The 26,801-nt window shown below is 34.8% G+C and overlaps 1 protein-coding gene across 1 annotated transcript; it reads left to right on the top strand.

The window, feature by feature from the left end:
* Positions 1-1,749: 1,749 nt before the first annotated feature.
* Positions 1,750-26,801, top strand: twz (BTB/POZ domain-containing protein twz). Its single transcript, XM_076134532.1, has 5 exons — positions 1,750-1,848; positions 19,949-20,124; positions 22,619-22,824; positions 24,597-24,751; positions 25,201-26,801. Exons 2-4 carry the CDS (start codon positions 19,961-19,963, stop codon positions 24,743-24,745), a joined length of 519 nt encoding a protein of 172 aa, XP_075990647.1. The 5' UTR covers positions 1,750-1,848; positions 19,949-19,960; the 3' UTR covers positions 24,746-24,751; positions 25,201-26,801.

Below are 26,801 nucleotides of genomic sequence, written 5' to 3'. Positions count from 1 at the left end.
TTTGCTTTGAACATGTATCAATTTACGGGAAGACATGTAATAATGACGTCAAATGAGACAATAATTAGCCGAACAAAGCATGCGAAAGCGATACTTTGTATTCACTGCCATGAAATTATACACCATAGAGAATATTATACCAGCATTAGCGTACCTTGGGTGCACTTTTACGTTTTGTTTTATTGTTCTCGACCAAAAGCGCAACTACAAATACATTTCTATCTACCCACTCTACTCAGTTATTTTGAGTTCCCGTCCAAGTGCTTTTATCTCAATTTTTCTAGCCGCCAAGTTCAGGATTTCAATTTGCAAACAATTTTTGGATATCGACGCTAACTGACGTTCCCTTAATGAATAGTTAGAGAACTGTTGCAGAAATAGATTTTCTTCCTGGATTTTAGACCTTTTGTAATACCTTAAGCTTTTACTGATTACTTAAGAGTAGTTTAGATCGATCTCAAGTGTAATTCTGAAAAATAATATTTATTTCAGATTCCTACAATATACTTGGCTAAGTCTTTACACAAATAGAAGTAGTCACTAACATAATTATCTCTTAGATGTAGCGTCTCTTTATTAGCAAGCTCGTCTCTCTGGACGGCCTCTGTGGTGCAGTGGTTAAGGTGGTCACCACGCTATTACGCGTCGGGGTTCGATTCCCACACGAAACAAATATTTGTGCGGTTTACAAATAGTTGTTTCGGGTCTGTTTTTACTTTGTGTCCATTGTTTGCATGTATGTAAAAGTCCCTGCCACACAAGAGCAGTTTTTAGTGCGGGAGTTGTCTTTTTTAAACAATATCTTGCAAAAAGAAGAGAGCAAAGCTCTCAAATATGTAATAACTTAACTTACTTTAACAAATACGTAGTGTCTTCCGGATTTGTACTGTTCCTGTACTTCACCCACGGGTTTAAGCTTAAGGTGAGATGAATAGAAAAGTAATTTAAGAACGGCTGTCGACTACTTACACTTCGTCGGGGAGATAAGCGTGGAGTTTAGACGAACGAGCTCTTCTTCATAAAAATATTTAGTTTTCGAAGGAAAGTAACTATAGCAGATAAAGTTTTTTATAGAATTATTGTTAATGGTAAAAGTCTTTACATTGTTGGTAAGAACTTTTTAGTGGATTTACTAGTATATATCGTATATAACAATAGATGTATAATATAATATGTATAATAGATTATTTATAATTGTAGAAAAAAAGTAGTATCATTAAAGGATAATAATGTAAGATGTTAATAGTATTATTGCTACTAATTCATAATCTTAGCCATCAGTTAAAAAAAATCAAACTCGTAAAGAACGCGCCCCCAAAAGTTATGGTTTAGTAGTCTAGAGTTTTTGCAGGATTTAGTTTCATGGGCCATCTTCAATACCGGCTGTAAGGTAAGTATTTTTGACAACCATGTGTATGTAAACTGAAAGAAAAAATATATTTATTTTCTCCTAAGACTTCTGTTTCAACATTCTTTAAATACAAACCCACCTACGTAAGTTATCTTATTCTAATCAGGCGCTTACCGCTTATAATGTAATAATATTGTTAATTGAAAAAGAAACAATAATCAAAAACTAACTTAAACAATTTTTGCGACTAGAACAAAAAGCTTAAAGTCGAAAATGCACCCTTTGTAATATGCCAACATAGGGGAGAGTAAGTATAGGGTTTGGCAACTCCTTTTGCGGCGGGAAAACGCGGTGTAGCGGCCCCGAGGGTATGAGAGCCGAGTCGCAAAGCTCCGAGCATCAGTCCGCGACTTGGCTTCGGAAAGCTGACACGGCCCGCGCGCGCTGCCGGCCGCACAACTTACGTCCGACGTTCAACTCAAAGCTTCACGACGACTGTAAGTAATAACTATACACTTTTTTTCTTCATTTATTATTTTTTCTGCTTTGCGTGTTATTTTTTTTCAGGATTTCGATGTTTCTGCAGTACCAGTTTTTGTTGTTTCAGCTCCTGTCGAGTTTTTGGGTTGATTAAGTTACTTTTTTTCAGGGAATTAATGCTGATTGTTTTATTGCTGTTGCATTTTTTTTTGTTTAGTTCATAGCTCGAGCGTTGACATGTTTAAAATACAGTTAGCGGTACTAAACTTCATTGTTTTTAAGTTGTCTTAATTATTGAATTAAGTCGAAAATTGTTTTTGATATTTTCTCTATTTTATATTTCATGCTATTTAAAAATATTCACAGCTTTTGAATCCAGTTTTATTCAGATGATATTACTTGGTGTCTATCTTGCCACTTTCATGGGACACATAATTATCGTGGTAGCGCAATCATACCAAAATTTAAAAAAATCTTTGCTGATGCGATTTTGGAACTAATTTCTTAATTATCTTTTCTTATGACAGTTTCATAATAACTAACTAATGGTAGTTTTTTTTAAACAATGGAGTAAATTATTAACAGAACTGTACTTTTTAAATTAAATGTAATACTGTAACTCAGGAAACATTTTAAGTATTCATGTCTGTATTCAGTATGCTTTTAAATGACAATAAGAAATAATAATTAATATATTAAAATAAATATCTAATCTTGTTAAATCTTTAGAATTACTGATAGTTAAAGTTCCTTAACATAAATTCGCCTATTAAGCTATAGCATTAAAACCTAGTAAGTTTAATTGAGAGATAAAGTTAAAAACAATCGATTTCGTTGTCTGAAAAATGCAAAAACGGTAACTTAATAAACACATGAACCGTAAATATTTGGACAATAATTACATACACCCAAGCCTTAAAACATCTTATACAAAAAAGTTCAACGCGTGTTTCACCACATTATTGTATTGAGAACACGATCGAACACGCGTTCAACAGTTGTGTTACTTTTTAGGGTTCCGTAATAAATAAAATAAATAAATACATTTAACTTATTAATGTCCCACTGCTGGGCAAGGGTCGCCTCCCGTAATGAGGAAGGGGTTAGGCCTTGAGTCCACCACGGGTGCCGTAACTAAACATAAAAAAATCGGTTGCTTGTGCGTCGCGTTAATTCGCCAAGGGCTTTATAGAACTAAAATGTATTTCTTTTTTTATACTAAAACGGATTTTAATGAAGCACAGTTTATACATCGATCGAAATACCTATTAATATTACTTACAGTTAAATTGATAAAGCGCCATAAAAACCACGCCAGTAGTAGCAGACACTAATGAATATAAAATAAGAAAGAATTGCATCGTTTAACGACGGCTACTGTATTACATTTTTTATTCGTCGAGCTATTTAATATCTTCATAAATATAATAGATGTGCCTTTTCACTATTATATAAACCGGTTTTCAAGGCTTAATGATAGTGAGTGCTTGAGTAGGCGTAATTGGTAAAGAGAATATTAAAAACTAAGTGAGTACAGTAAGAAAAAAACATAGAGCTTTTCATGCATTTTCAGTCAAATTTATTGCATTATTCGTCACTTGTACATAGTCCATCAATACCTTCTACTAGGCCAATAAATAAAACAGAAAAATATTTAATTGTTATCATATCGGGAAAATATTTTACAAATTTTTTCGTGCGTTTTTAGTTACTTCTATTATCCGGTGCTTAGACCTCAATATCATACTAGCTGACCCGCGCAACTTCGCTTGCGTCACATAAGAGAGAATGGTTCAACTTTTTCCCCGTTTTTGTAACATTTTTCACTGGTACTCTGCTCCTATTAGTAGTAGCGTGATGATATATAGCCTATAACCTTCCTCGATAAATGGACTATCTAACACTGAAAGAATTTTTCAAATCAGACCAGTAGTTACTGAGATTAGCGCGTTCAAACAAACAAATAAACAAACTCTTCAGCTTTATAATATTAGTATAGATTCTACCTGATTACTTCTAGTGAATCTTCGCCCCGCGTATGCAACTAATCTGATAAAAAAATGGCGAAAACCAATGACATAATTTTATTTTAACTGAGCTAGAAGACGAATTTAGATTTTTGGTCAACTACGTTTAATATTTTTTATAATAGGGTGTTTGTGTCTTCCACAACTTTGTATGCAAAACGACCTGTGTTTTATTAGCAAATAGGAACTTTCATTACTATTTTCCAATACTATTTGTATTTTTACAACATCTTTTATCTTTTTTTATTATAATGTTTATAAGTCCATAGTTTTACCGCGACGTTTATATATCTTTTTAGGGAAACCAAACAGTTACACACTTTTACCAAAAAGACTTTATTAGTGGTATTTGTAGAATCATAATCTAACGACGTTTACAATAGTAATAGTGAATACTAATAAGTATTATATACTTACAGAAATAATGCTGATCAGAGCCCTTAAGTACTATATGCATACATAATATCTCGCTTGTTTGAGTTTAGGCAGTGGTGTATGAAATACGCCCACTTTAACAATGTTTAGTCCCATTAAAACACCTTTCATTGTGCAGTTTGCCATACTCCGGGCTAATATTAATACAATTATAAATTATAAAATGCTATTAGTACTTTGCCCAACCTGGGAATCGAACCCGAGATCTCATGCTCATGATCAGCTGTTGAATACACTACCGGCTGCGCCGCAGAGGTGGCCATGTTACGGTGATAAATTAGATACTTAAAAATTAATTCATTATTCTCGTAGAAGAAATTAAGAGTTCTTATTCGTGCTTTTAATGCTACTTACTAATTACTAGTTACATTTAAATACCATGTAATTACTTAAGTTTCCGAACGGGTAAACTATTATAGCGCTGTCATACCAGACGCAATAGAAAAAAATATTACATAGATACAAATTGCTTAATTTAATATCTTTGAAGATATTACTAATAGTTACGGATTTAAATAATAAATACTTGCAAATTATAATGTTAATATCTTAATTCAATTGTTTATAACTTTATTATAATAAGCTCATTAATGCGGTTCACAAGAACTATTTTAAAAAAGAAACATTTGTTATTTGTTAATACTGACTTGAAAAAATATACTACTGAAGAAATGGGCCTGAGCAAAACGACTGAATTCGTATTTTTCGAAATAACGGTAATTGTACGAAGTTTTGAAAAATTGTGAATTTATTATTACAGAAGCGTTTTTAAATGATCTGATTTTAATATATTATTTTTAGTAAAATACTCCTAAATATAAAACTTCTGACTCCCTGAAAATATTTTTGACCGTTAAGAATTGGATATAAAGTGCAGTTAATTAAAAAAATATTTAGTAGCGAAGTGTGTGTGTGTGTTAAAGGATAAACTAAATCAAATTTGGGCGATTAGGAAGTCAAGGCTAGAAACTTTTAATGTTCCATAATTCCGTTAATTAATAAAAGAAGAGTAGATCACGAAAGAAGTTTTATTCTAAGATGTTTGGTTTAGTTATCATTTTATCAGATACTTAACTACATAAATGTAGTTTTACTAAATACTTTCCCTACATAATTTTATGTATTGAAAAGACATTCAATTATATACGGCAATAAGAACCATTTGAACAATGCTCAGACGTCTTCAGTGCAATATTTAATCAGGAAATCAACAGAACTCAAAGGATAATTCATCATACGTACGAGTACATACAGCATTGTAATTAGTGCTACGTTGTATGCCACAGTTCACCACACAACGGAAAGTTCTATAGCTTATCAGTCTGTTACTGAGGGATCTCTCGATCAACTTTTATTTACAAAGCTTCGCCCGACTACTCGCGCACATTGCGCTCGAGTACGTCGAATGAAACCAATTGTTTCAAGTGTGGTGCTTAATACCAACTATACAAACGACTGATAATATATTTGATCAATAGAAATGACCCCAGGGCAAAATCACTACATAGTATCGGTATCTATGTATTTTACAGTGTTGTTACATTGTGTTTTATGTATGTACTCCAGTACGAGTTATAAACTTCTTTTAACCCTTAAGGCTTTTATGGATACCGTAAATACCTATAAAGTTATTGATTGGTATCTACTTATTCTGAGGGTCTCTTGCCTGTGGCTATGTAGCGGTAAATAATTTATTGTAAGGGCTGCCTGCCTCGCGGCGACACCCCGAGTCCTTTTCGATTTCCAAATGATTAAGGGAAAGCTAGATTTCATAGATATCATCTTACTGATACGTGTCGGTAGGAATACCGAAAAGTTTGTTAAATACGCTTATTGTTTGGTCTGCTTCACTTGACTGAATCGTTTAGGAGCGTCGACGTGCTTGAACAAACGCCCACTAGTTGAGCGTCTTAAGGACTCTACTTATACATAATTATATGTGTAAGCGGATACGCTTGTTGGCTTGTGTTCTTATCAAAAAGTTTCGCTTTGTCGAACAAATAAATATCGTTAGCCCTTTGCACAACTTACTGACATCTCTCAAATAATCCGGTATAGTTTGATTCGCATGTGCGGAAATTAACATTGAGAGGTGCACGGATCCAAGTAAACTTTTCAATTAACTAAAATTTCCCGGAGCACATACGACTGATCGTTTATATTTGAATGCCAGACTTTGTGTTTTGGTTGCCAGACGTCTAGCAAACATATATTAATTAAATTTTAGATTTGTTGCTACTTGTTTTAATAGATCAAAAATGTTGAAAAGGATTAATTTGGTTGCAATCGAAACTGTTTCTATATTAGAAAATTATTTTGCCAACAGTCCACAAGGTTTAGGAAGACTTAGAAAACTGATAACTGTTGAAATACTGAAATGTATATCAGAAAAAAATCTTCTTTCAATACTTTCATTCGTTGTCAAAGTACTAGTCAGGGAGTGTCATTACAAATCCACCGTCCTCTCGCAAATATTGAGCTCTATGAGACTTCATTATCGGTAATTATATCAGTATGACATAATAATTACAGGCAGTATATTAAATAAACTGAAATATTGGGGTTTCGAAAATAAATACAAGAGCGCGAATTTATTATTCCCAAATCATCATTTAAATTTAATACTGTGTCAATATTATTACGTTACATACGTTATTGTTATATGTATAACCAGCTTCTGCCCGCGGTTTTGCCCGCGTGAAAACATTTTCAGTATTAATCCATGTTAGAAACTATTTTTGTGTCAAATTTTGTAACAAACCATTGAGCAATTTTTGCGTGAAAGAGTAACAAACTTATATCAAACCTCAAAAACATTATACCTATTCATAATATTAAGTAGGATACGGAAACAATAAAATTATTAACTGAACTGTAAGGTAACTGATATTGTTATCAAAGATAACGCCTGATCTAAAAAGCAAGTGACGACTTCTTAGCCTTATTCTCATAGAAATTAGCTTGACTAACCATCCGGTTCGTGTAGTTGCGATTCTATCATAATTCTAATCACTATCCAGTGATGAATATCAGTTTCGAGGAGCGATTTTCATCAGTCCTCGGCAAGCAACCCGATATTCAAATCGCTAGACCAGTTCTCAGCATCTTATTTACTTACAGTGGGGAACTTTGGTCAATCTAGACTTGTATTATAAAACATAAATTTATATTCCTAAAGCGGCGAGACAGCTTTCAAGAGGTTATTATTTTGATTTTGATATTTATAGCTATGGCACTTGACACTTTACTTACTTATTTAATTTAAAATGTCCATTGTGAACTGGACCTGTTTTAATATGTCATGATTAGAAGCATGGTATAGGAACTTCACGCTACTATTCTATCATGTTTGGCGATAGTTAAGAATCCATAATGGTGCGGAATATATAATAATGTCATGGACAGATAGTCGAAATCTGTCAGCATAAATAATTCATACCTTTTATATCCATAAAACTAGGTTATAAAATCGCAATATTGACAAGTTTTAGAATAATTTGGAATTTACATATTTGAAATATACGCACCTCTAATATGTAGTGTACCTATGTATATAATAAAAAGCGTGTTTTCAGTGAGCTTCGGCAGTTTCATAGCGTTATGTTATATTATATATTTAGTATTCGTGTTATGTGCGTTGACGTAGTACCTACATATACGAGAGGTACGTACGTAGTGTAAAAGCGTGACCGCGGGCGGTGGTAAGTCGAACGCTCGATGACTCAGGCTCGGATGCTTAAGGCAGTTTCAAAATAATTTCCGAAATGATTGTTCTGCAGATGAGCGCCTCGAGTCAAATTGCCGGAGGTATCAAAAGCAGAGCTAGGTGTGCTTTAATATCGTCGGCGGAGGCTGAGCGCTGGCGGCGGCGGCGAGGAGCGCCGTGACGCCTCCGGCCGGCCCGCGCCGTCGCCGCGCCGCCGCCGCGCCTCCGCCGCGCCTCTGTCGCGACCTCCCCGCACCCGCCCTACATTATACCCTCCTTATAATATAAAATAATCATATTTGCATATAAGCTTCGCAGCCGTTGTGGCTAAATAATAATTTATGACTTCAATGCGTTTTAAATACAGAGCCGACGGCAATGAACGAATCGTGATATAGCACATGACCGAAGTATGCGCACTTAAATTTACTACGAAAAAGATTTTTTGCTCAAACGTTTATTTATTAATAAAACCATTTTTAGGGCACGGAGTATAAGCGGTAGTACTATTACTTATTCTGTGGTATAAGTTTGTTGTTAGGGTTGATTGGACGAAAAACGTGTAGGTGGCACCAATAGACCTAACAACTAATGAGAAGACTTCGTGATTCCAGCTAGGGCGCGCAGTGTTAACGTGCTGTGCAGAGGTACTATGTTGTGTCAATGCTAAAATATTTTGTAATCTCGAGTAAAAAAGTCTAAATACCAAACCGTTATAAAATTTCTTGTATACTTACCGCATTTAATTATAAAAAATAACTGAACTAGGGTCTCTTTATACGACAAGTCGACAATGGGAGCTCATTATAAGGATCTCATAAATTAAATAATGGCACGTTGACATTATTAGGCGTTGCAAAATGAAGCCTGTTAGTTTGGATATAAGATTGCTATCTTTGGTAGCAAAACGGTGGTAACTTCTTTTAGTAAATGGATATTTGCCAAAAGTACCAAAAGATGAAAATGCTACAGAATGTTTTTCTAACATTCAAATGAATGCACGTTGGTTTTTTTCTTCAGTGTAGTTTAATGTCAAGTGACACAGAATTAAGAGCGGCTTTGATGCATCAGCTGTGGCGCCTGTGACACCAGACAGGCAGGTGATATTTTATTGCTTATAACTAGACTATTATGACCTTTATTAAAACGAAAACATTATATGAAGACTTTAAAAGATTTTAAGTTTATTGCGTACTCTATTATCGTAACTATCACCTTTTTAAGGTCATTAAAATTAAGTTGATCAATTTTTGACTCGAAGATGTCGTCAACTTAGTTGTGCTATAGATAGACATACAGAGTAGCAAATAATTGTTGGGTTTCAAAAAATCTTTTGTTATTAGATTTTGCATTCAGTTAAACTTTTCATAGAGTAGGATTTTAAAATTCTTGAAAGTGGGTATAAGTATTGGTATAGTGATCATTTTATTAATGTTCAATTTTTCATACAGAAATCGTAATACCAAAAAGTTCAGACATAATGCTACACAAATTAGCGAAAGTCCATATCGACAGTCGGAATTGGATACCTTTTTCGATTGATTACAGTTTATTGACTCCATAACGATTGCAATTGATTGTTTATTGTGATTGGCAAGTTCAGTCAATGTCTGGACTTGAACACGATGTAATCACGAGTAGACCTTGTGTTCATTATTCCACTTAGATATCTTATTTCCTATTGGAGTTCCGAAATCTATGAGTATAGTGTCAACAGTCACTAAGAATCGTTGTCTTTTTAGTCTTATAATACATCAACCATTGTTTCAGTATTTAACAAATTTAATTTATCCTTACTTTTGGTAAAATTATATTGGATAATTTATGCATGCATTCAGTAGAGCGCTTTCAGTTTCTGAACGTGATTTTACGTCAAACGCGCGTCTAGTAAATGTCCAGCGTCGTCGAGGTTGGTTCCACATCAAATCAAATAGAGCACTAGACATCTTGTATGCTTATGAAGCTTTACTATCTATTTGCTATCCCCACTCAAAGGACTCAAAGACGTTCTATCATAAGCAATATGCGACAACGTTTGTGCGGTCAACAGCCAACTTGCAAACATTTATTTACCTCTGAAAATAATATAAAACCAAGACTCGTTTATTTGTATTGAGTTTTAATATCTCCCTGAACAAATACTATCGGCTTTCTGCGCGGTAAAAATGTAAACTGCAATCAATTTGAATCTTTCTATCGGGATGCGGATAAAATATCGTAACATTTTATTAAATTCGCAGACTATCACAGATAGGCAAATATTTACTTCTAGAAAAAGCTTATCTTCATCATTGTCATTGTCCTGTGGCCATGTGTTGCAAATAATTTAGGAAACGTCAGATGTATGGATACTTTTAGTGACATTTTATTTCATTTCACTTGTGGCTAAAACTGTAATCTTATATTTGGCAAATGACAAAAAGAAATGAAAAGCAATGTTCTATGATATTTTTGTTAAAATTTCACAATTTACAGTTCATAATATTATAATGTTAATTATTTTGTAAGCAGGTATTGTTTCCATTATGTTAACAATTCGTGAATACCACCGCACAAACGAATACCACTAGGAACCAGAAACTTATTTTTTGCGAAGCTGAATAGCGGGCTCTTCAAATATTTCGAGTGTAAAATTTTCTGACGTTGAAATGTACACGCGCTCAGGCCGCGAATGCTTTTGTACAATCCTGACAAAAATTGGTTGGTGTGCCAAGCCCCTTAGAGGCGAGGTAGCCCGGGGCACAAACATAAACTATTGATAAAACGGAAAGGGCGCCTGCAGCCCCGCGAGTGCCGCCGGCGGCCACGACATTGTATTACGACCGCTCTATTGTGTGTTGAGTATACACCGATAATTCTTGAACGTACAATATACCTACCTAACAACTATACTTCTTCAAACTTAACGTCTGGAAGTTTTAACGTTTTCAACACAAAATAGTACAAATATCGTGCCAGAGTCAAATCGGATTATATCTTGATCTTTCTCTCTTCTCTTTCTTCTTGATGGGATAATGTTAAGCTTTCTACGCATATTCATTTGAGTACATCAAGTACAAGAAGACTTAACTGTTTTACTATTTTCAGAATATAAAATCTGTCGTTACAACGTATTAATTTCCTTCAGCACTGCTTGACGGTCTACTGCGGGTGTACGATGTCGGTTGGAACTGACACCCACTGTACACTTATTTGTGATGCTGTAATCTGTGATCAGTGTGCATCTTCAAAATAACGTTTAACCTAACTTATTACGACCTATAAACCTTTAACCTTAAACCGTTAACCTATTGGTCCATTACCAAAAATGTGTGTGTTTTAATGTTCCAAATATTATTATGTAGGTTTGCCACTTTGTGATCATGTTTTAAATAAGACTAAGTAAGAAACCTTAATACTTGTGCCTTTCAAAATGTAAGGATATTAATTTATTCATTAAAGAAGTCCCTAAATTATACAAAATATGTATAAATACAGTTTCCAGTTGATATGTGTCTTTAAGTCTTTTTACTCTACAATAAGGTTCGTTATTACTATTAAAAATCAATTGTAAGACATTGAATTTACCGCTTGTAAAGACATTTGATTGTCACATGCATCCTCGATGATCGATTGACTATAAACGAGTGTCAATAAATTGCAATTGATTATTCGGAGGCGACCATTTATTTGATCCCATGTCAATTCGGCTCGTTTAGAGCCATTAACGTAAGGAACACAGATACTATCACTATGCAAAAGATATAAAAGCTATTAATAGAATATGGACCAATCACACTGATATTCTAGAATTTACACAGCTGACACATTATTGGCTGATTGCTTCGAGCAATGATTACAATTATAGTTACATTGTGCTGATTAACTCGTTCATTTAGCACATAGAGGGGCCTACACTTACAGTACCGCGTACGGCGCGTATCGCTCCGGTAATTACATCCAAATACACTACAACAATGTTAAGTACTTTGTATTTGCACACGCTGTACAATACAGTTATTACAATACCCAAGTGCTTGTTCAAGTAATTATAGAACACGGACCATATTCTGAGGAATGTCTAAGCCTCAATTATCAGGCATTGAATCAAATAGCCCTGACAACATGACGTTCAATGACAGCTTGCGTATTTTGTTTCTCATGGAATCTAATAACTAACAAAGGATGTATTGTCCTCTGTGGAAAAGCCGAACGATAGAGTAAGCGTAAATGTAAGCCCAGCGAAGAGCGTAACACATTGTTTTAGTAGTTTTCTATTCGGTACTCGGTGCATTCGTTGCTTTTATATAAAAACGTTTGTGTGATACAATTGCTTAGGGAGTTGGGTTGAGTTTTTACATTTCCCTGGGTCCGGGGGGCAGGGGTTCTCTTCTATGCCTTGTTGAGTATTATAAAGTTTTAATTCAGCTTGTTGTTCGCGCTTGCCTACCTCGCCCCGGGCCAGTAATTACAATTGGAATAGAAGGGCCGGCCTACCCGCAGGCCAGCCCGCCGGCACTCTTTGCCGCGCTTTGAACAGCCTACTACTAAAAATGGGAATACATATAATGTTAAAAATGAATTTAATTCGTCAACATTCTATAAACGGAGCAAAATGTAGAGCAAGCACTATAATATTATTGTAATTATATCTTTTGTACAATGCAACATTAATGATAAATTGTTTTCAGTAAACCACAGAACCATTATTTTACAAAAGAAATAATATGCTTTGACCGTTGTGTAACAACGTATGTAATAAGCTGTAATGGAACATCTAGTTTTCCATGAGAGACCAAGCGTTAAATTTGTTTAAAGCTTATTGTATAAAGGACTACATTAGCTAACAGGTCTCGACGTCGGTTAAACGAGTTAAACATAATTTTCTAATTAACGTATTAAAGTTACCCTACACTACATGTAAGTATTTGTAAAGGCTTGTAATAGACGTAAGGACAGGTGATGATTTTTTTTCTTGTCTTTGGTAAAACTTCGACTAGCGGGTAGTTCTCAATACTCATAATATTCGATCAGTCAGTGCAAAACCACATCTGAAAATATTTTAGCCATTTTTATTTCCTTGCCGTTTTATATTGTCGGATCGTCGTAGAAGAATAACATTGTCGCTATCAGCTTTAAGATTTAAAATAGTCCAAAAACGCTTTACTTGACCCGCGAATCATCATCATAATCGCTAGCAACTAACTATCGCTGAATCTCCAGTCAGGAAAAAAGAAACTAAATAAAATGAATTCGCAAAAGGTTGTCGTTTTTTCACAGAGACTTGACAAGGGAAGTTAAGCATTTAATTAATGCTTAATTTACTACTTTTATTTATTGTCGCGCAATTGCAAAGTTCTTTAAACGGGGAAAAGTTAATCGCTTCCGTCTGACTGTTAACTTCTGAACAACCCTTCCTACATCTGTTGCTATGTGGTGAAACTTTAGCTTCCTGGATTTATTTGTAAAGTTTCCATATTTAATTGTCTGTCTTGATACACAACTGAATACTGAACATTATTTGACTACCTTCAAATGTTCCTGTAGAGTAAAGTAAAAAAAATATTTTATACGTTGTTTCTGTTTTTTAGTTTGGCAGCCAAAGCCTCCTTATCTCATATTAATTTTATAAAAGCAAATGTACCTAATCTTATCTTATAATATATAAAATTATGGATTAAATTGAGAGTAAAAAAAAATAAAAAGATATCCATAAGGACTCGCGGGAAGATTGCTATTTAGTAGTAGCCAAGTAATAGCTGAATGCATCCCATTTTTACTGCACATGACCTACGATTAAGTACTTCGTTAAGGATTAAATTGTAACTGGATAGAACTAGTTTCTGCTATTATATTGGTTTGTTATTAAATATTTAAAGTTAATATAATAATCTCAGACTATTTATTTCCACTAAAAACCTATTCACACGCATCTTACCACTCTTACACTAAATAAAAATTTAACATAAAAATGTAGACAGCTTTAAATATCATACTATGAAAAATGGAGGAACATAAATGTGGAAGCAATCCTTAGCCGCAGTTAGCATGGTCGCTTTGCGTAATACAAGACGGCTTGACAAGGCTGCAGCGACTTACTTTATGATAGCATTTACTTCTTAGTTTTTTTTCAAAACCCACTTGGGTATTAGACTACCAATCAAATCAGCTACGCTTCATGAAATGTCAGAAACAAAATTTAGCATAGAAATACGGTGTTACGTCAGTTTCGTATTTTTGTTGGTATCAAATGAATGCATATTAAAATGTTTTAGACCGCGATAATTACAATTAAACCAGTATTTGTGAAAAAAAATAACAATAGGCATTTTGCAGAAACTTTTTACGGGTACAAGTTTAATATTTTTTCGACAACTGATTACGCTTCCCAATTCACATTCTAAGAATGAATCTTTAGTCGCGGGGAAGTGTTTTATTAATAACGAAAACAAAGTAAACACAGTCTAATAGTCTATAGGTACTTATGTGCATGTGGGAATCGGGCCTACAACCATCGCGCGTAAACGTATTAAGTGCTTACGATGTTAACGGGAAAGTTTACGTGCTTGCTTATCATTTATCTGATACTTAAAGTGACAATAAATACATAAATACAAAAACAAATAATATGTATCTGTCTTACAGCTGGTAAAAGTAAATAAATCTTATGTGATAGGATCCCATTGACAATTTAACATTTTTGTTAAAATTTTGTTATGAATAAAGCGCCTTTTTATGCGTTTTTACACTTTTTTGAAGATTACAATATATTTTTACCCGTTCGTACTTTTTTTAGATGCGTGTTTTCAATTATCGGGGGCAGCATAATTCCTGCAAGCTACCGATACTCGGATTTATTTATTGTAGCATGTAGCAATACGAATTAGTGCACTCAATAGGTTTAAGCAAAGACTTAACACCAAAAAGACTAAGGTCTTTTTGTAAACCGCTATTAATAAAAAGAGGTTTTGGATTTAAATATATTACATACATAGAATCACACCTTTTTCCCACAGGAATAGGTAGAGACCAAAGAATAAAGTCTAGCAATAATAATTATAATAGTCAAGAAACAAGGAAACAAAGCGTTTTATAGAATTTTTATTTCAAGAGCTAGCCCTACACTTCGACAATACGATCCGATCTTTGGAACGGGATCTCTTTACAAAGTGCATTCAAGCAATTGGCACTAATCTATTTAGAATTGCACTGCCATTCAATATTAAACAGCTTAACTGAGTAATAATACCTACTGTCTGTCAATACGATGGGCCAAAGGGTAACTAATAAAAAACAGATTTTAGTTATTGCACCCCTATTATAGAATAATGTCCTCTTTTATATGAGTCGTAGTTAAGAAACAAAAATCTCTCTATTGGGTACTTAGTGATGTTAGAAACATTTTTTTATAGACTCCTGTTGAGAGTCATCTCTTATTAATTTTATACATATATGGGTTGAAGTTAAGTTGTCCGCCCCATTTCAAACTTATACATACATATAAATCGCACCCTATATATTATGATTTCACAAGATAACAGGATTATTAAAATATATATCATAGAAATCCAACAAAACCAAGGCTAAACTTGATAATCATTAATATATTAGGTTCTAACCGATTGCGAATAAATTTCTGTAATTAGATGCACAATTTCGAATACATTATGTTATAATATTATTATTTGTGAAATGAGACAAAACCAGCGGATATTGGGATTTAATTAAATTATTGTTTGCCAATAAACTTAGTAGCATTGTTTTGACAGAAAATCGATAAATTATTTGGTACATTTCGCCTATTACGAACAAAGCGATTGTGTGAAAGAAATGAAGTATGTACGTAATTGAATCGTTTGCAAAGGAACATAGTAACAAGTAGTTTATGGGACACTCTACAAGGTTAACCACAAGCTTTGAATGGACGTCGCCGGTCTGAAGCATCAGGAATAATATCTTATTCAGTTCGAGGTGGATATTGTGCTCTTTGTTTGTGAATAATATAAAATCCTTGCGACAAACTGTGGCCGCACTTTCTCACGGTGCATCTGATACTGTGAATGAATATTCAACTAGCTATTAATATATTGTAACGTATTATTCGTATTTTTTTTGTATATTTTTGAAATTAAGATCATTCACACGGAATTTACTCCAGTTTAGGACGTGTGAGGTTCATTTTGATACGTTAATCTTGGGACAGCTTTTTATAGCAAAATATTTAGTAAGACGGTAGCAGCAGAACTCAAAACTCGGTCAATAAACTATGCCTGATCTGATATTTTTTATGTTAGACGATTATTTTACGTTTTGTTACACTACGTAAGACTACAAAGACACAGCATTCTATTTTAGAACTCGAAACAATCAATTTATACCGCCACACATATCGAAACCGAAGACATGTCTATTCATTGTAAGGGTTTGATAAAAAACATATACGTCTATAGTCTATTAAACTTTGATGGTGTAAAAGGTATGAGGGAACGTCGCGCGTAGCCGAAGGCGATGTTTGACGTCGCCGCCGCCGCAGGCTCGCGCATCAGTGCTACGGGCTCAGCGCGTACGCTTTACATTCCATATCTTCAATGTCTTCCACCTGCGTTATGTACAACTAAGTATTACTTTGTTGTTTTGAGCGGGATCAGGACTCAATAGCTTGAATTAACTTGACATGTTTCAGTCACGAGTCGTAGGAGCGGACGTTTTAGTTCTGTATCACAGTTGGATGTAAAAATCGTTGCTATTTAATGATGTAGGGTCAGGTAAAATACTAAATGTGTCGTAAAGACTATATAAATTAAAATATTCTGTCGCTACACTGTCAGTTACGACTCAGTAAAATATGGCTTTAAAATATCTATCTGCATCGTGATTGGTCGCACAATTTGCACTGCATTAATTAATTATCGTTCTACTGATTCGTCGTGAAAAAGGAATATTGCGGTGGTCATGTGATATCCGACAGATATGATAATTTTGTTCTTTTATGTGTTTGACGGAGCTTTTTAAATAGTGGGTAGGCTTTTTGTCCGCATATAACCTTATCAAAAAGTATGTACGCCTCTGAAGCCGTAACATAGTTTTCAATAATCGGTTCTACCTAGGCAAGGGCACTGACGCCTTAGCCTAGATAGAACTGATTTACTTTTGACTTGAAGAGTCCCAGACTATATTCATCGATAAACCGAGAAACAAGCAGCGAGTTAAACAAACCTTGCATTTCGTTCAATGAAATTGTGGTTTTCAAGTATTTTTTGTGAAAAAATATCCCATGAAATTGTTCTAAGCAGGAAAGCTCTATAACCATCACAAGTTCATTTTTGATGCTAGCCTGCAGCTAGCTCAAATGCCCATGGGCAATACCGCAGGGCTAATTGGCCCCATTGTGTGTAGCTCTTATGTACCTGAAGTCAATAAACACTATTTAGTTTCAATTAAACCTGTTTGCTTTGATTCTGTGTAGTGTAGAAACAAACCTATCTTTAAAAAAATTTGGTACTAGGCTAATGGTTAATTCTGATAGTATGGCCGCTGAAAGATTGCTATTCACACAATGATGAAGACCAAAACTTAATTCAAGACACTTATAGCTCGGTTTTAGTGACCTAAGCGCATTCAACGCGTCAATGCTTATTAATTATGAAAGAAATAAGAAAAAAAGCTTGGTCATAAAAAATTGACACCGTTGTCTCGTGAAAAAACACAAAAATATTGTTTAATAACCGGACTTAAGGACATAATCGACGGCGCGTTGATCGATTATTCTCCGAGCTCCAGCACAAAGTAGATTATGACATAATTCATAATGAGCCACGTTGAGTTTTCAATGAACATTTTCACACAGCTCTTTTAGCTATAAAAGTTTTTTCTCGGCCTTAAGTGAACTGTAAAATAAAATTGATCAGACTGATGGGTTGTGAATATGTTATCATATATTTTAAAAAGAAACGTAACTTTATTTTTTTTTCAATACAGACGGGATTGTAGGTCTCTATTTGCGTCTGACGCAACGAATGTAGATTATAACGACCTATTTGAAGTTCAAATATTAATTACCTAAATCAAACATTGCTACGATTCGTTTAGTGTTCCGTTCGATCAATAAATAGGCTTTCATGTGGAGGCCTTAATTCTCTAATATCTATATTGAGTTCACCCATATCGAAAACCTAAGATCGTACATGTTTATTGCGTTGGTTGGTAATGTTGGTACCCAGTGATTAGGTATTTGGGCTGTCGCGGAGCAGGCAAACAGCCTGAGGCATATTTATAATGAAACCAGACAGGTAAGAGTGGTGGCTTGCTTCGCGACGTTACGCCCCCTAGCGGCTTGCTACCGTAACTACAAGTATACAGTAGCCGACTTTACTCGCTTGATTTCCAACTCGTTTTTCGACCTCTATTCTGAGTATTCTTGGTTTTGTTTGAGCACTCTGATGAGTTATTTCTTTTTTATAATAAATCGATGCTGTTGATGTCTATAGGGATCGTCGTGAATGTCATCGTAAAGACACATTTAGATGTACTTATGGTACATAAACATGAACTAGCGTGTTTTATATTATCCATATAATTAATTAAAATTAATGTTTTACTTTTAAGCGAGTGGAACACCTCACAATAAATAATTCCTATATTTATTTTATAAACTGCACGAATAACGACACTGTAACCGTCACAAACTTTCTTTAGAACATTATTTTTATTGTTAAATATCAGCACCGGTGTAAGAACGGAAGCACCGGCGAATAAAGGGCGCTTTCCTTCACAAAAGCATAAGTCTAGCACATGAATAGAGCGTTAGGTGTGAAACCAGTGAGATAGGCCACCAGACGACTGCGCCGGAGATGCATTCAAGAGATAAAAAATAATTGAAGTCGGACTTGGTCCGGTGTATAGCCTCCAGCGCTTTGCACGCGACACGACTTCGCAAATGACAATTTTCATAGCAATTTGTTACTAACATCCTGCATGTGTAATACGCTATTATAGCTAAATGCATAAGTATCCGAGTACTAGTTTGTTCTCACAGATACGTAATACGGTAACTGCAGTTGGCTTTAACGTTATCGTTAACTCATTTTGTTTTATTGTCGAATGTGTTGCGGTTGACACTGGACTGACGGTATTGATTTCGCAGAAAAAGAGCAAGAAGGTAATTTTTCGTATTTCATGGAACTTTATTGATGGATAGTGTGTGAAGGATGGCGTGGGAGCGGAGTCAGTGGGTCGAGTCTCGCGGGATGCTCCCACGCTGACGGGCGGCGCAAGCCTCACGTCGCCGGTGCACTTTTACATTTTGAAACATCATCGAAATAGATACCTGCGGCTCAATGCAACAAGCAATATTTGTGAACGATTTCATTTATCTATGCAATTCCCCTCATGCTTAAACTTTTTGATTACAATTCTCAAACTACTTGTTAACCCTAGCTGTTTAGAGGTAGAGATCATGTTGTTTTTTATGTTCGACACATACTTAATCAGAATAGGAATTACTCTTCTCGCATAGAATTAATAAAGCTAGTTAAAATGATAATGAAACATACATAAGTACCGTATAGCAGTTAAATATAGTGTGGTAGAAATGGCACATGTTCACATTTGTTGCGGGTCCAATTTAGCATGGCCGCTGGCGTTACGCCGATGGCAACGTGAGGATCTGGTGGCCTCATGAAACGAGTCTATTTATGCCTTGGGGCAATCATTCTTTCGGTCGCTTTAGGCAGTGCCATTATATAATAAATTAAAACTATGTATACTACAGCTATCTACAACAGCAAAAATGTCTATACAAAACTCGAACATCTGTACAAATTACGCTTTAAATTATTTACATACACATATTAAACAAATTTTTGTATGCATATTTAAGATTGATTAATTAGCCAAAGCCAACTAAAATTCCTTACCAAAACATATTCTTACGTATATTTTCTAACGGCATATCTTTCGTGTATTTTGCAGTATTACTTCAAGATGCTTCCTGTGAAGGCGAGCAGCCCGCAACCGGACGAAGGTCCCATGGAAAAGAAACTGATAGCAGGCATACCTCGTGTGGCCGCTACCACCAAGTTCAACGCTCCGGTCCACATTGACGTGGGAGGAACCATCTATACCTCCTCCCTGGAGACTTTGACTGCGTACGTATATTCACTCTAATTACTTTTTTACCTTCAAATTCAAATCATCTATTGCTTACTAAGTTATATATACAAAAGGATCTGGATTATTGAACTTTATAGTTCATTTATCCCCATTAAATAAAAATTTTGGGTCAACGGGGAATAGTGAACAAAAAGTTCAATAATCCCCATCAATGGGGATCATCCAACGGGGAAAAGTGGAATAAGCCAGGGTAGTGACAAACTTAGTAGCCTTTTTCAAGCATTGCAATTTTTACAGGGCAGGGTAAGGTAAGTTATTAAAATTTTATCATTATGTCTAGATTCTAGCTTCTATAATATACACATTATACTAAATTTATATTGCTTATTATAAATGCCTTCAATCGAAATATCGAAACTACTAGTACAATAACATAATCGTTAGTAAAACTAATGTTAGCAACTTAATTAAATAAACTTTTAATTATAATACAGTTTTGTTAAGAGAAATAGGGTAAAATAAGATGACTAATTCTAAGAAAACGGAAAACCAGCCAGCAAGCTGCTAATCGGGAGTTTTTCTCGGATGCTATAGTTTATCCTGCTTTTGAAGTTTGAAACTTGAGGTACAATAAAATGAAAGAAGACTATCGGTTGCAATCCAAGTTGCGAAGCGGATAAAAGCTTATCAATTGCTCATTAGCAATATTATTATAAGAGCATCAAATATCTTGTGTACACTGTTGTACCCGATAATGAATTGTAAACTAATTAGTTCTACATAATTGATTACACTGAAATGATTATTAGAAGATTTTACTAGAAATAAGATCTCTATTATTGAGTATATGTGTATGTTATTGTATGAATATCAGCTCTAATTTTAGAATTTAGTTTTTCCTAACGGAGAAAATAAAATTATACAGATAGTATAGTCTAGATTCTAGAAGGTGCATTCGATAGGGGACTGAATACGTTACTATTTTTAACCGTATAGTCTAGGTGCGTTCTTGATAACCGTGTCCTCTACGTGTCCTCGGCACATCGTCAACACGTAACTAGCAAATTGCTTGCATTTGTATCGAAACCAATTGTCACCTATGCTGCGCTTGCACTGTGCCTTTTAACTACGATAAACGCGCGTCTTCAAAATATCTTCTTTAGTCCGACTCTTGAGAAATATGTCGCAACCCGCCGATAGATCATGCTGTTGCTCGTACTTCATTTTGGAAACTTGCTGTCAAAATGAACGTTACTTAACGTCTAGGTTTCAACTTATTAGGTATAGGTACTGTGGATAGTACTAACTTGCCTACGTTGTGGAATTTACTGTATGATATACATTTTTAGGTATTTTAATTAAAGCTTAAGTTAGCGTTGATTCAGTTGACGTTCGAAAAAATAAAGTATAAGTTCGTCAAATGGTGATGTTGGTGGTTTCTAACGTTCCAAAATACTATTGCATAGAACGTGTAACTGTTTTAAATTCAGACATTACAATTTTAATTAACAACAACATACAGTTTGCATGGAATAAATATAACAAATAACTTTATTAAGCATGAAATTAAAAGCCTTGTTAATTAATTATTGCGCTGTGGGACTTTTTGCTGTAAACCTGGGCGTTTGTAAATAAATTACATCGACAGTATTCAATGGTTAACTTTTAAAATGGTTTGTAGTAAATACTGGTTTTCACATTAAAATAATGTTTGCTCAATTTGTTAACAAACATCAATATAAATAGCTTACAGAGTAAATATTTACTTTAGAACATTTTATATAAGATTTATCCAAATATATATGCGCGTTCAATTGTGTATATGTATGTATATTGTAGTTTACGGCAGGAACAAATTAGAAGAGTTTGTAAACGCATCCTTACAACTTTTATTCGCAACATTGTCAACAGTGGCAGGCGTTACAACGGATGCGGATTATCGCGGCCCCGGTGCAATTGTGGCCGCGTTATGTGATTACATAATATGTGGTATATCCATAGTTAGGAACGATTGTACATGAGCTTGTTTTATCTCAACTCAGCGTGTTATTTCTCGGTGGGAGCGTTCGTGGAGCGGAGCGCCAGCGGCGGCGCCGCGGGCCCTGCGGGATATACCGCGCGCCGCGCTCGCGATCCTCACCCGCCCTCGCCCTCACCCCGCTACTTTTTCTTTTAATCAACTCACTTCAGGGCACAAAAATAAAATATACCTCACCTCAAAGGTCTAAAAAATATTTTACATAATATCATGAATATTCAATTGTTGTCCAACACTGCTCGCCTTCGTCAGACTTTGATCTGCCAATATAGCTTTTAATATAGCTGGAGAGCTCTCAATCTCGAACAATTTTAAAATCTAGTTCACTCGAATCAACGAGTGTAATATCAACGAACCACTGACGCACGAGCAATTTGCAACACTCGAGAATTGATCTCGGTGAATGGTCGAGATGTATTGTTAGAGGACGGATGCATCGATTTGATGAAATGTATGTGCATGTATTGAAGTGTGTTATTGTTTGGGTGCAGTTACCCGGAGTCGCGGCTCGGGAAGATGTTCAATGGCACAATACCGATCGTGTTGGACACTCTGAAGCAGCATTACTTCATCGACCGCGACGGTGGCATGTTCCGCCACATTCTCAACTTCTTGCGCAATAAGAAGCTGCTGCTGCCCTGCGACTTCCCCTACCTGGAGCTGCTGCTGCATGAGGCTCACTATTTTGAACTTGATCGTAAGTTTTTCCTCTGATTATCTTAATTCTTAAAGTGTTATTCATTGTGATCTGCACATAATTTGCGTGTGATATACGAAGATCTGTTGCATACGTCTAGAGTTATCAACATTTATTTTTATTTGGCTTTCGCGATTTTATTTAAGTGATGCTACAGCGCGGAATTTGTGGATTTACATCTCCAATAAACCCTCATTAACTTTAGCAAACACCCACTGATAAAATCGATCTGATTGTCAAGCAAACAAAATTTTCTCGGCGAACTGATAACATTAATAATATTGTATTAACATTCAAAAATATTTTATTTCAAGATTTCTACTTGTGCAATTTATAGCTGAGTTTAGGAAAACTAGTTCATTGCTTTTATAATCCTTAAATACAACATAATATTACAGTAAAAGGTACAATAATACGGATTAACATCATATTTGTGTATCATAAAGTATATTTGCCACTAACATCCAACATGCGGATTGAATTACAGAACACATAACATTGGCTATTTAGAGCCGGGTCAATTCGGTGAAACCTCCTTGATTGTGACTTTACTTGACCGGGTAACTGATACTGAACTGATTTCCAAGTACTGCACCCTCGTATGTTCTTGAGCTTAACATCCGATATTGCAGTAAGTAAAGCGTGGTATTTTAAAACATTAATACTAACAAGCTAAAGCTTTGAAGAGAAACTGTTTAAAGTAAAATTTAATTGCAGACTCAAGTTTATTTTTTATTAAAACAGTATCAAATGATAATAAAACCGATAGAAGCTGCATTTACGAATAGATTGTTATTATTTAGGACATTTTTAATAAATAAATTATCCGTTATTAAGAATGAATAAACAGAACAGGAGACAGAAATGTTTTATCTGTAGCTCCTGTTCACCCCTGCGAATATAAATCGAGAAAGGCTTTTAAAATGAAAGGGATTGTATTACTTCATTGTTTTATTCTCAGAATTGAGCGTTTCCGTTAACTTTTTTGGTTTTAAACATACCTAGTTGCATTGTTAAAGGGATTCAGAATTGAGTGTTTTTTGCTTTCATGCATTTGGTTAGTCGGCAACTAATGCAAAAACTACATTCAACCGAGAGACATTGAAAATGTTTGCACCTGTGCCGCTGGTGGTATAACGAAATAAAATTTGTTCCATGTGACTTGCAGCCACCCAACGTGCGACGGCTCCAATTTGACACTTCATGCTCGGACTAACGAAAATGCACTTACATGTCATCGCTCGTAATAAAATATTTTGCACTAGTTTCGGCTACCGAATTGAGTTAAAAATCCATCATGAATTTTATCTCAACTTTTTTTTTGGTTTCGCTTTAATTCGTTTATATAAAACGGCCGGTGTACCTAAATATGAATCGCTTGAATTTTTGCTTAATAGGGTTTACAGTGGTTTTAACAAGCACCTCATGCTGTAATCCGCTGCACTACTATTGCACCAGATTTCATGTCATCTGCACTTACTATAGATAGTTGCTTCGGGTCTTTTTGTCCTTCGTGTAGGTAATGAATCAGACACACCAAGAACACCAGACTCGTAACGACTATTTGTAAAATCTCCGCGACACAAGATTCATACCTATGCAGTGCGGGAGTCGTCTTACCCTTCCTTCTTTTGTAATTGGCACTACAATGAAGATACATCTTGATCTACTTACAAGACTATCAAATTCCAATAGATTTTTCTTGAGAAGTATTTTTTATATAGAACTAAATTGTTATACAAGTTTCTTAATATTTGTTCAACGTGTTTCAGATATGGTGTATGCTCTGACTAAGCTGAAGGGGGAGCGCGAAGAGTCTAAGCAGGACCGTGAGTGGCTGAGCCAGGCCACCGAGCGTCTGAAGCAGGAGGCCGAGCTCCTCATGCAGGAGAGAGACCGCTTGCAGCAACGGTGGTCCTGAATGTGGGTGGGTAGAAACTTCGGCTTTAAAATGAAATTAAATTGATTTCACATCATATTAACATAATGTTATAGTAAATTCATCAACATATTATATAAACATCGCACAAATCGGTTCAAGAGATGAACTGGCCGCAATGTTCTTTAGACAAACACCACAAAAACAATATAAATAAATAAGCAGATTTTAATACTATAAGGATCAGAGAAAAGTTATGTAAACATTTTACGCACATCTAAAATTAGCCATATTTCACATGGAAAAAGATCGGAGAGCTCGACGGAGGTGTGTTTGTATTTGGTTCTTCTGTAGAAATGCAGATGGCGCAACAATATTAGTAACTAGGGTAGTTCCTATTCAGAAAACAAAAATTATAAGAATTCAATTTAGTAGAACACAACCGGACAAAAATATTATTCAATTAATGTTAAATTCTTTGATATTATTGTTTTCAGGCCCTCGCGTCGGGTGCATCGACGAGTACGGGGTTCACAGAGCTAAAGAGGCGTCGCTTATAAGTCGTTATAATTAATTATTATTATTATCATTGCACTACATCTTATGTTACATTCCAAAGCGGATTAGATTTAGTCGCAAAATTTGTTTCAAAACTTGTTAATGGACGACCAGATTTATTGGAGCATTATCATGAACCTATGTAGCGTTTATTCACTTTGTTTCTTATTGTTTTGCTTGTTCAGAGGCTGGTATTTCTTCCGGCTTAACGAATATTTCCCTCGAAATCGAGGCGAAAGACCAGACAAAAAGAATAAAAATAAGTTAAACAAACGCGATTCACCCGAACCAAAGTAAGGTTGAAGCAAAGCTCTAGTAAATCTTGTTATCTACATGTTGTTGAGTTTTATTTGGAAATCTTGTTAGTTATTTAAGTTGTTTAACCTTTTTAAAGATTATGGATTCGACACGTTTAACGTATACACTATTAATTTTAAGATATTATCCTTTACACATTTCATTGGTGTTGCTTACAATACCGTTATTAGAAATATGTTTGACATTTATACTATTGTATTATTGTTTTAGCTTTAGAATTGTTGACGCGATTGAGAGATGTGAATTTGCCCGTATTATCACCCGATAACCGAGGTTTGGATACAGCGAAGTTAGAAATTTAGATTTATAAACACGATATCTCTTTAAATTATTACACTTTCTCACAAACATTCTATGCATCGTATCTTTTTGAGGTTTGAATACAAGCTTTTAGAAAATAGAAGTAGTATTTAGCAGCGCTTTGTCGTATGTTATAATGTTAAGAATCTATTCGTAATACAGTAGATTGCAACAAGACATACCTCGATATACGTAAATTGTAATTTACTTTTAGTTAACTTATCTTTTTAAATAGTATATAGATTGGCACTCTTATATGAAATTGGACTAGTAACGATTTAGGACCTATTGTGAAAATTAGGAAATTTGAAGTATTTTTCGTACATTTTTGGAAATTTGATAGTGGCGTCGCCCCTCTATACCTACATCTTATTTAGGAGTAAAATTAAGCTATAATTATAAAGTATGTAGGCTAATAGCGTAAAATTAAAGTGTGTCAGTAAAACTGGCACCTTTTTTAAATTTATATTTTAGTGTAATTTTTATTTTAAGTATATTTACTTGGTATTTAGGTTGTCTGAGGCTGAATGGTACCAGTTAAAAGCTTTAATTTGGTCTATCAATAGACGAGTAATGTTTTTATTTGAGGTGTGTGTTGTTGTGGTCGGTTTGTAATTGTATTGTTAAGGCATATATCCATTGATCTAAAACTTGATTATATCTAGAAGTAGGAATGTTTTCAGATGATCTGCAATTATTAGATTAGATAACGTCCGTACAGAGGCTCGCTAAGCCCTGGTATTCGGAACTTTCAAATGGATGACATCTCCAGAAAGTAATTGTCATAGCACCTAAGACAATTAGATGTAAGGTTTATTGTAAGTTTTTGTACCACATAGTGGTACTTTATTTAGCGACATTTATCTCAACGATATATTATAATATGGATAACCAATGCATGAAATAAAACTCTGATGTTGTA

Source organism: Anticarsia gemmatalis, chromosome Z, assembly GCF_050436995.1.
Source record: "Anticarsia gemmatalis isolate Benzon Research Colony breed Stoneville strain chromosome Z, ilAntGemm2 primary, whole genome shotgun sequence".
Taxonomy (NCBI): Eukaryota; Metazoa; Arthropoda; class Insecta; order Lepidoptera; family Erebidae; genus Anticarsia; species Anticarsia gemmatalis.
Note: the sequence above shows the minus strand (reverse complement) of the source record. Positions and strands in the feature narration are given on the sequence as shown.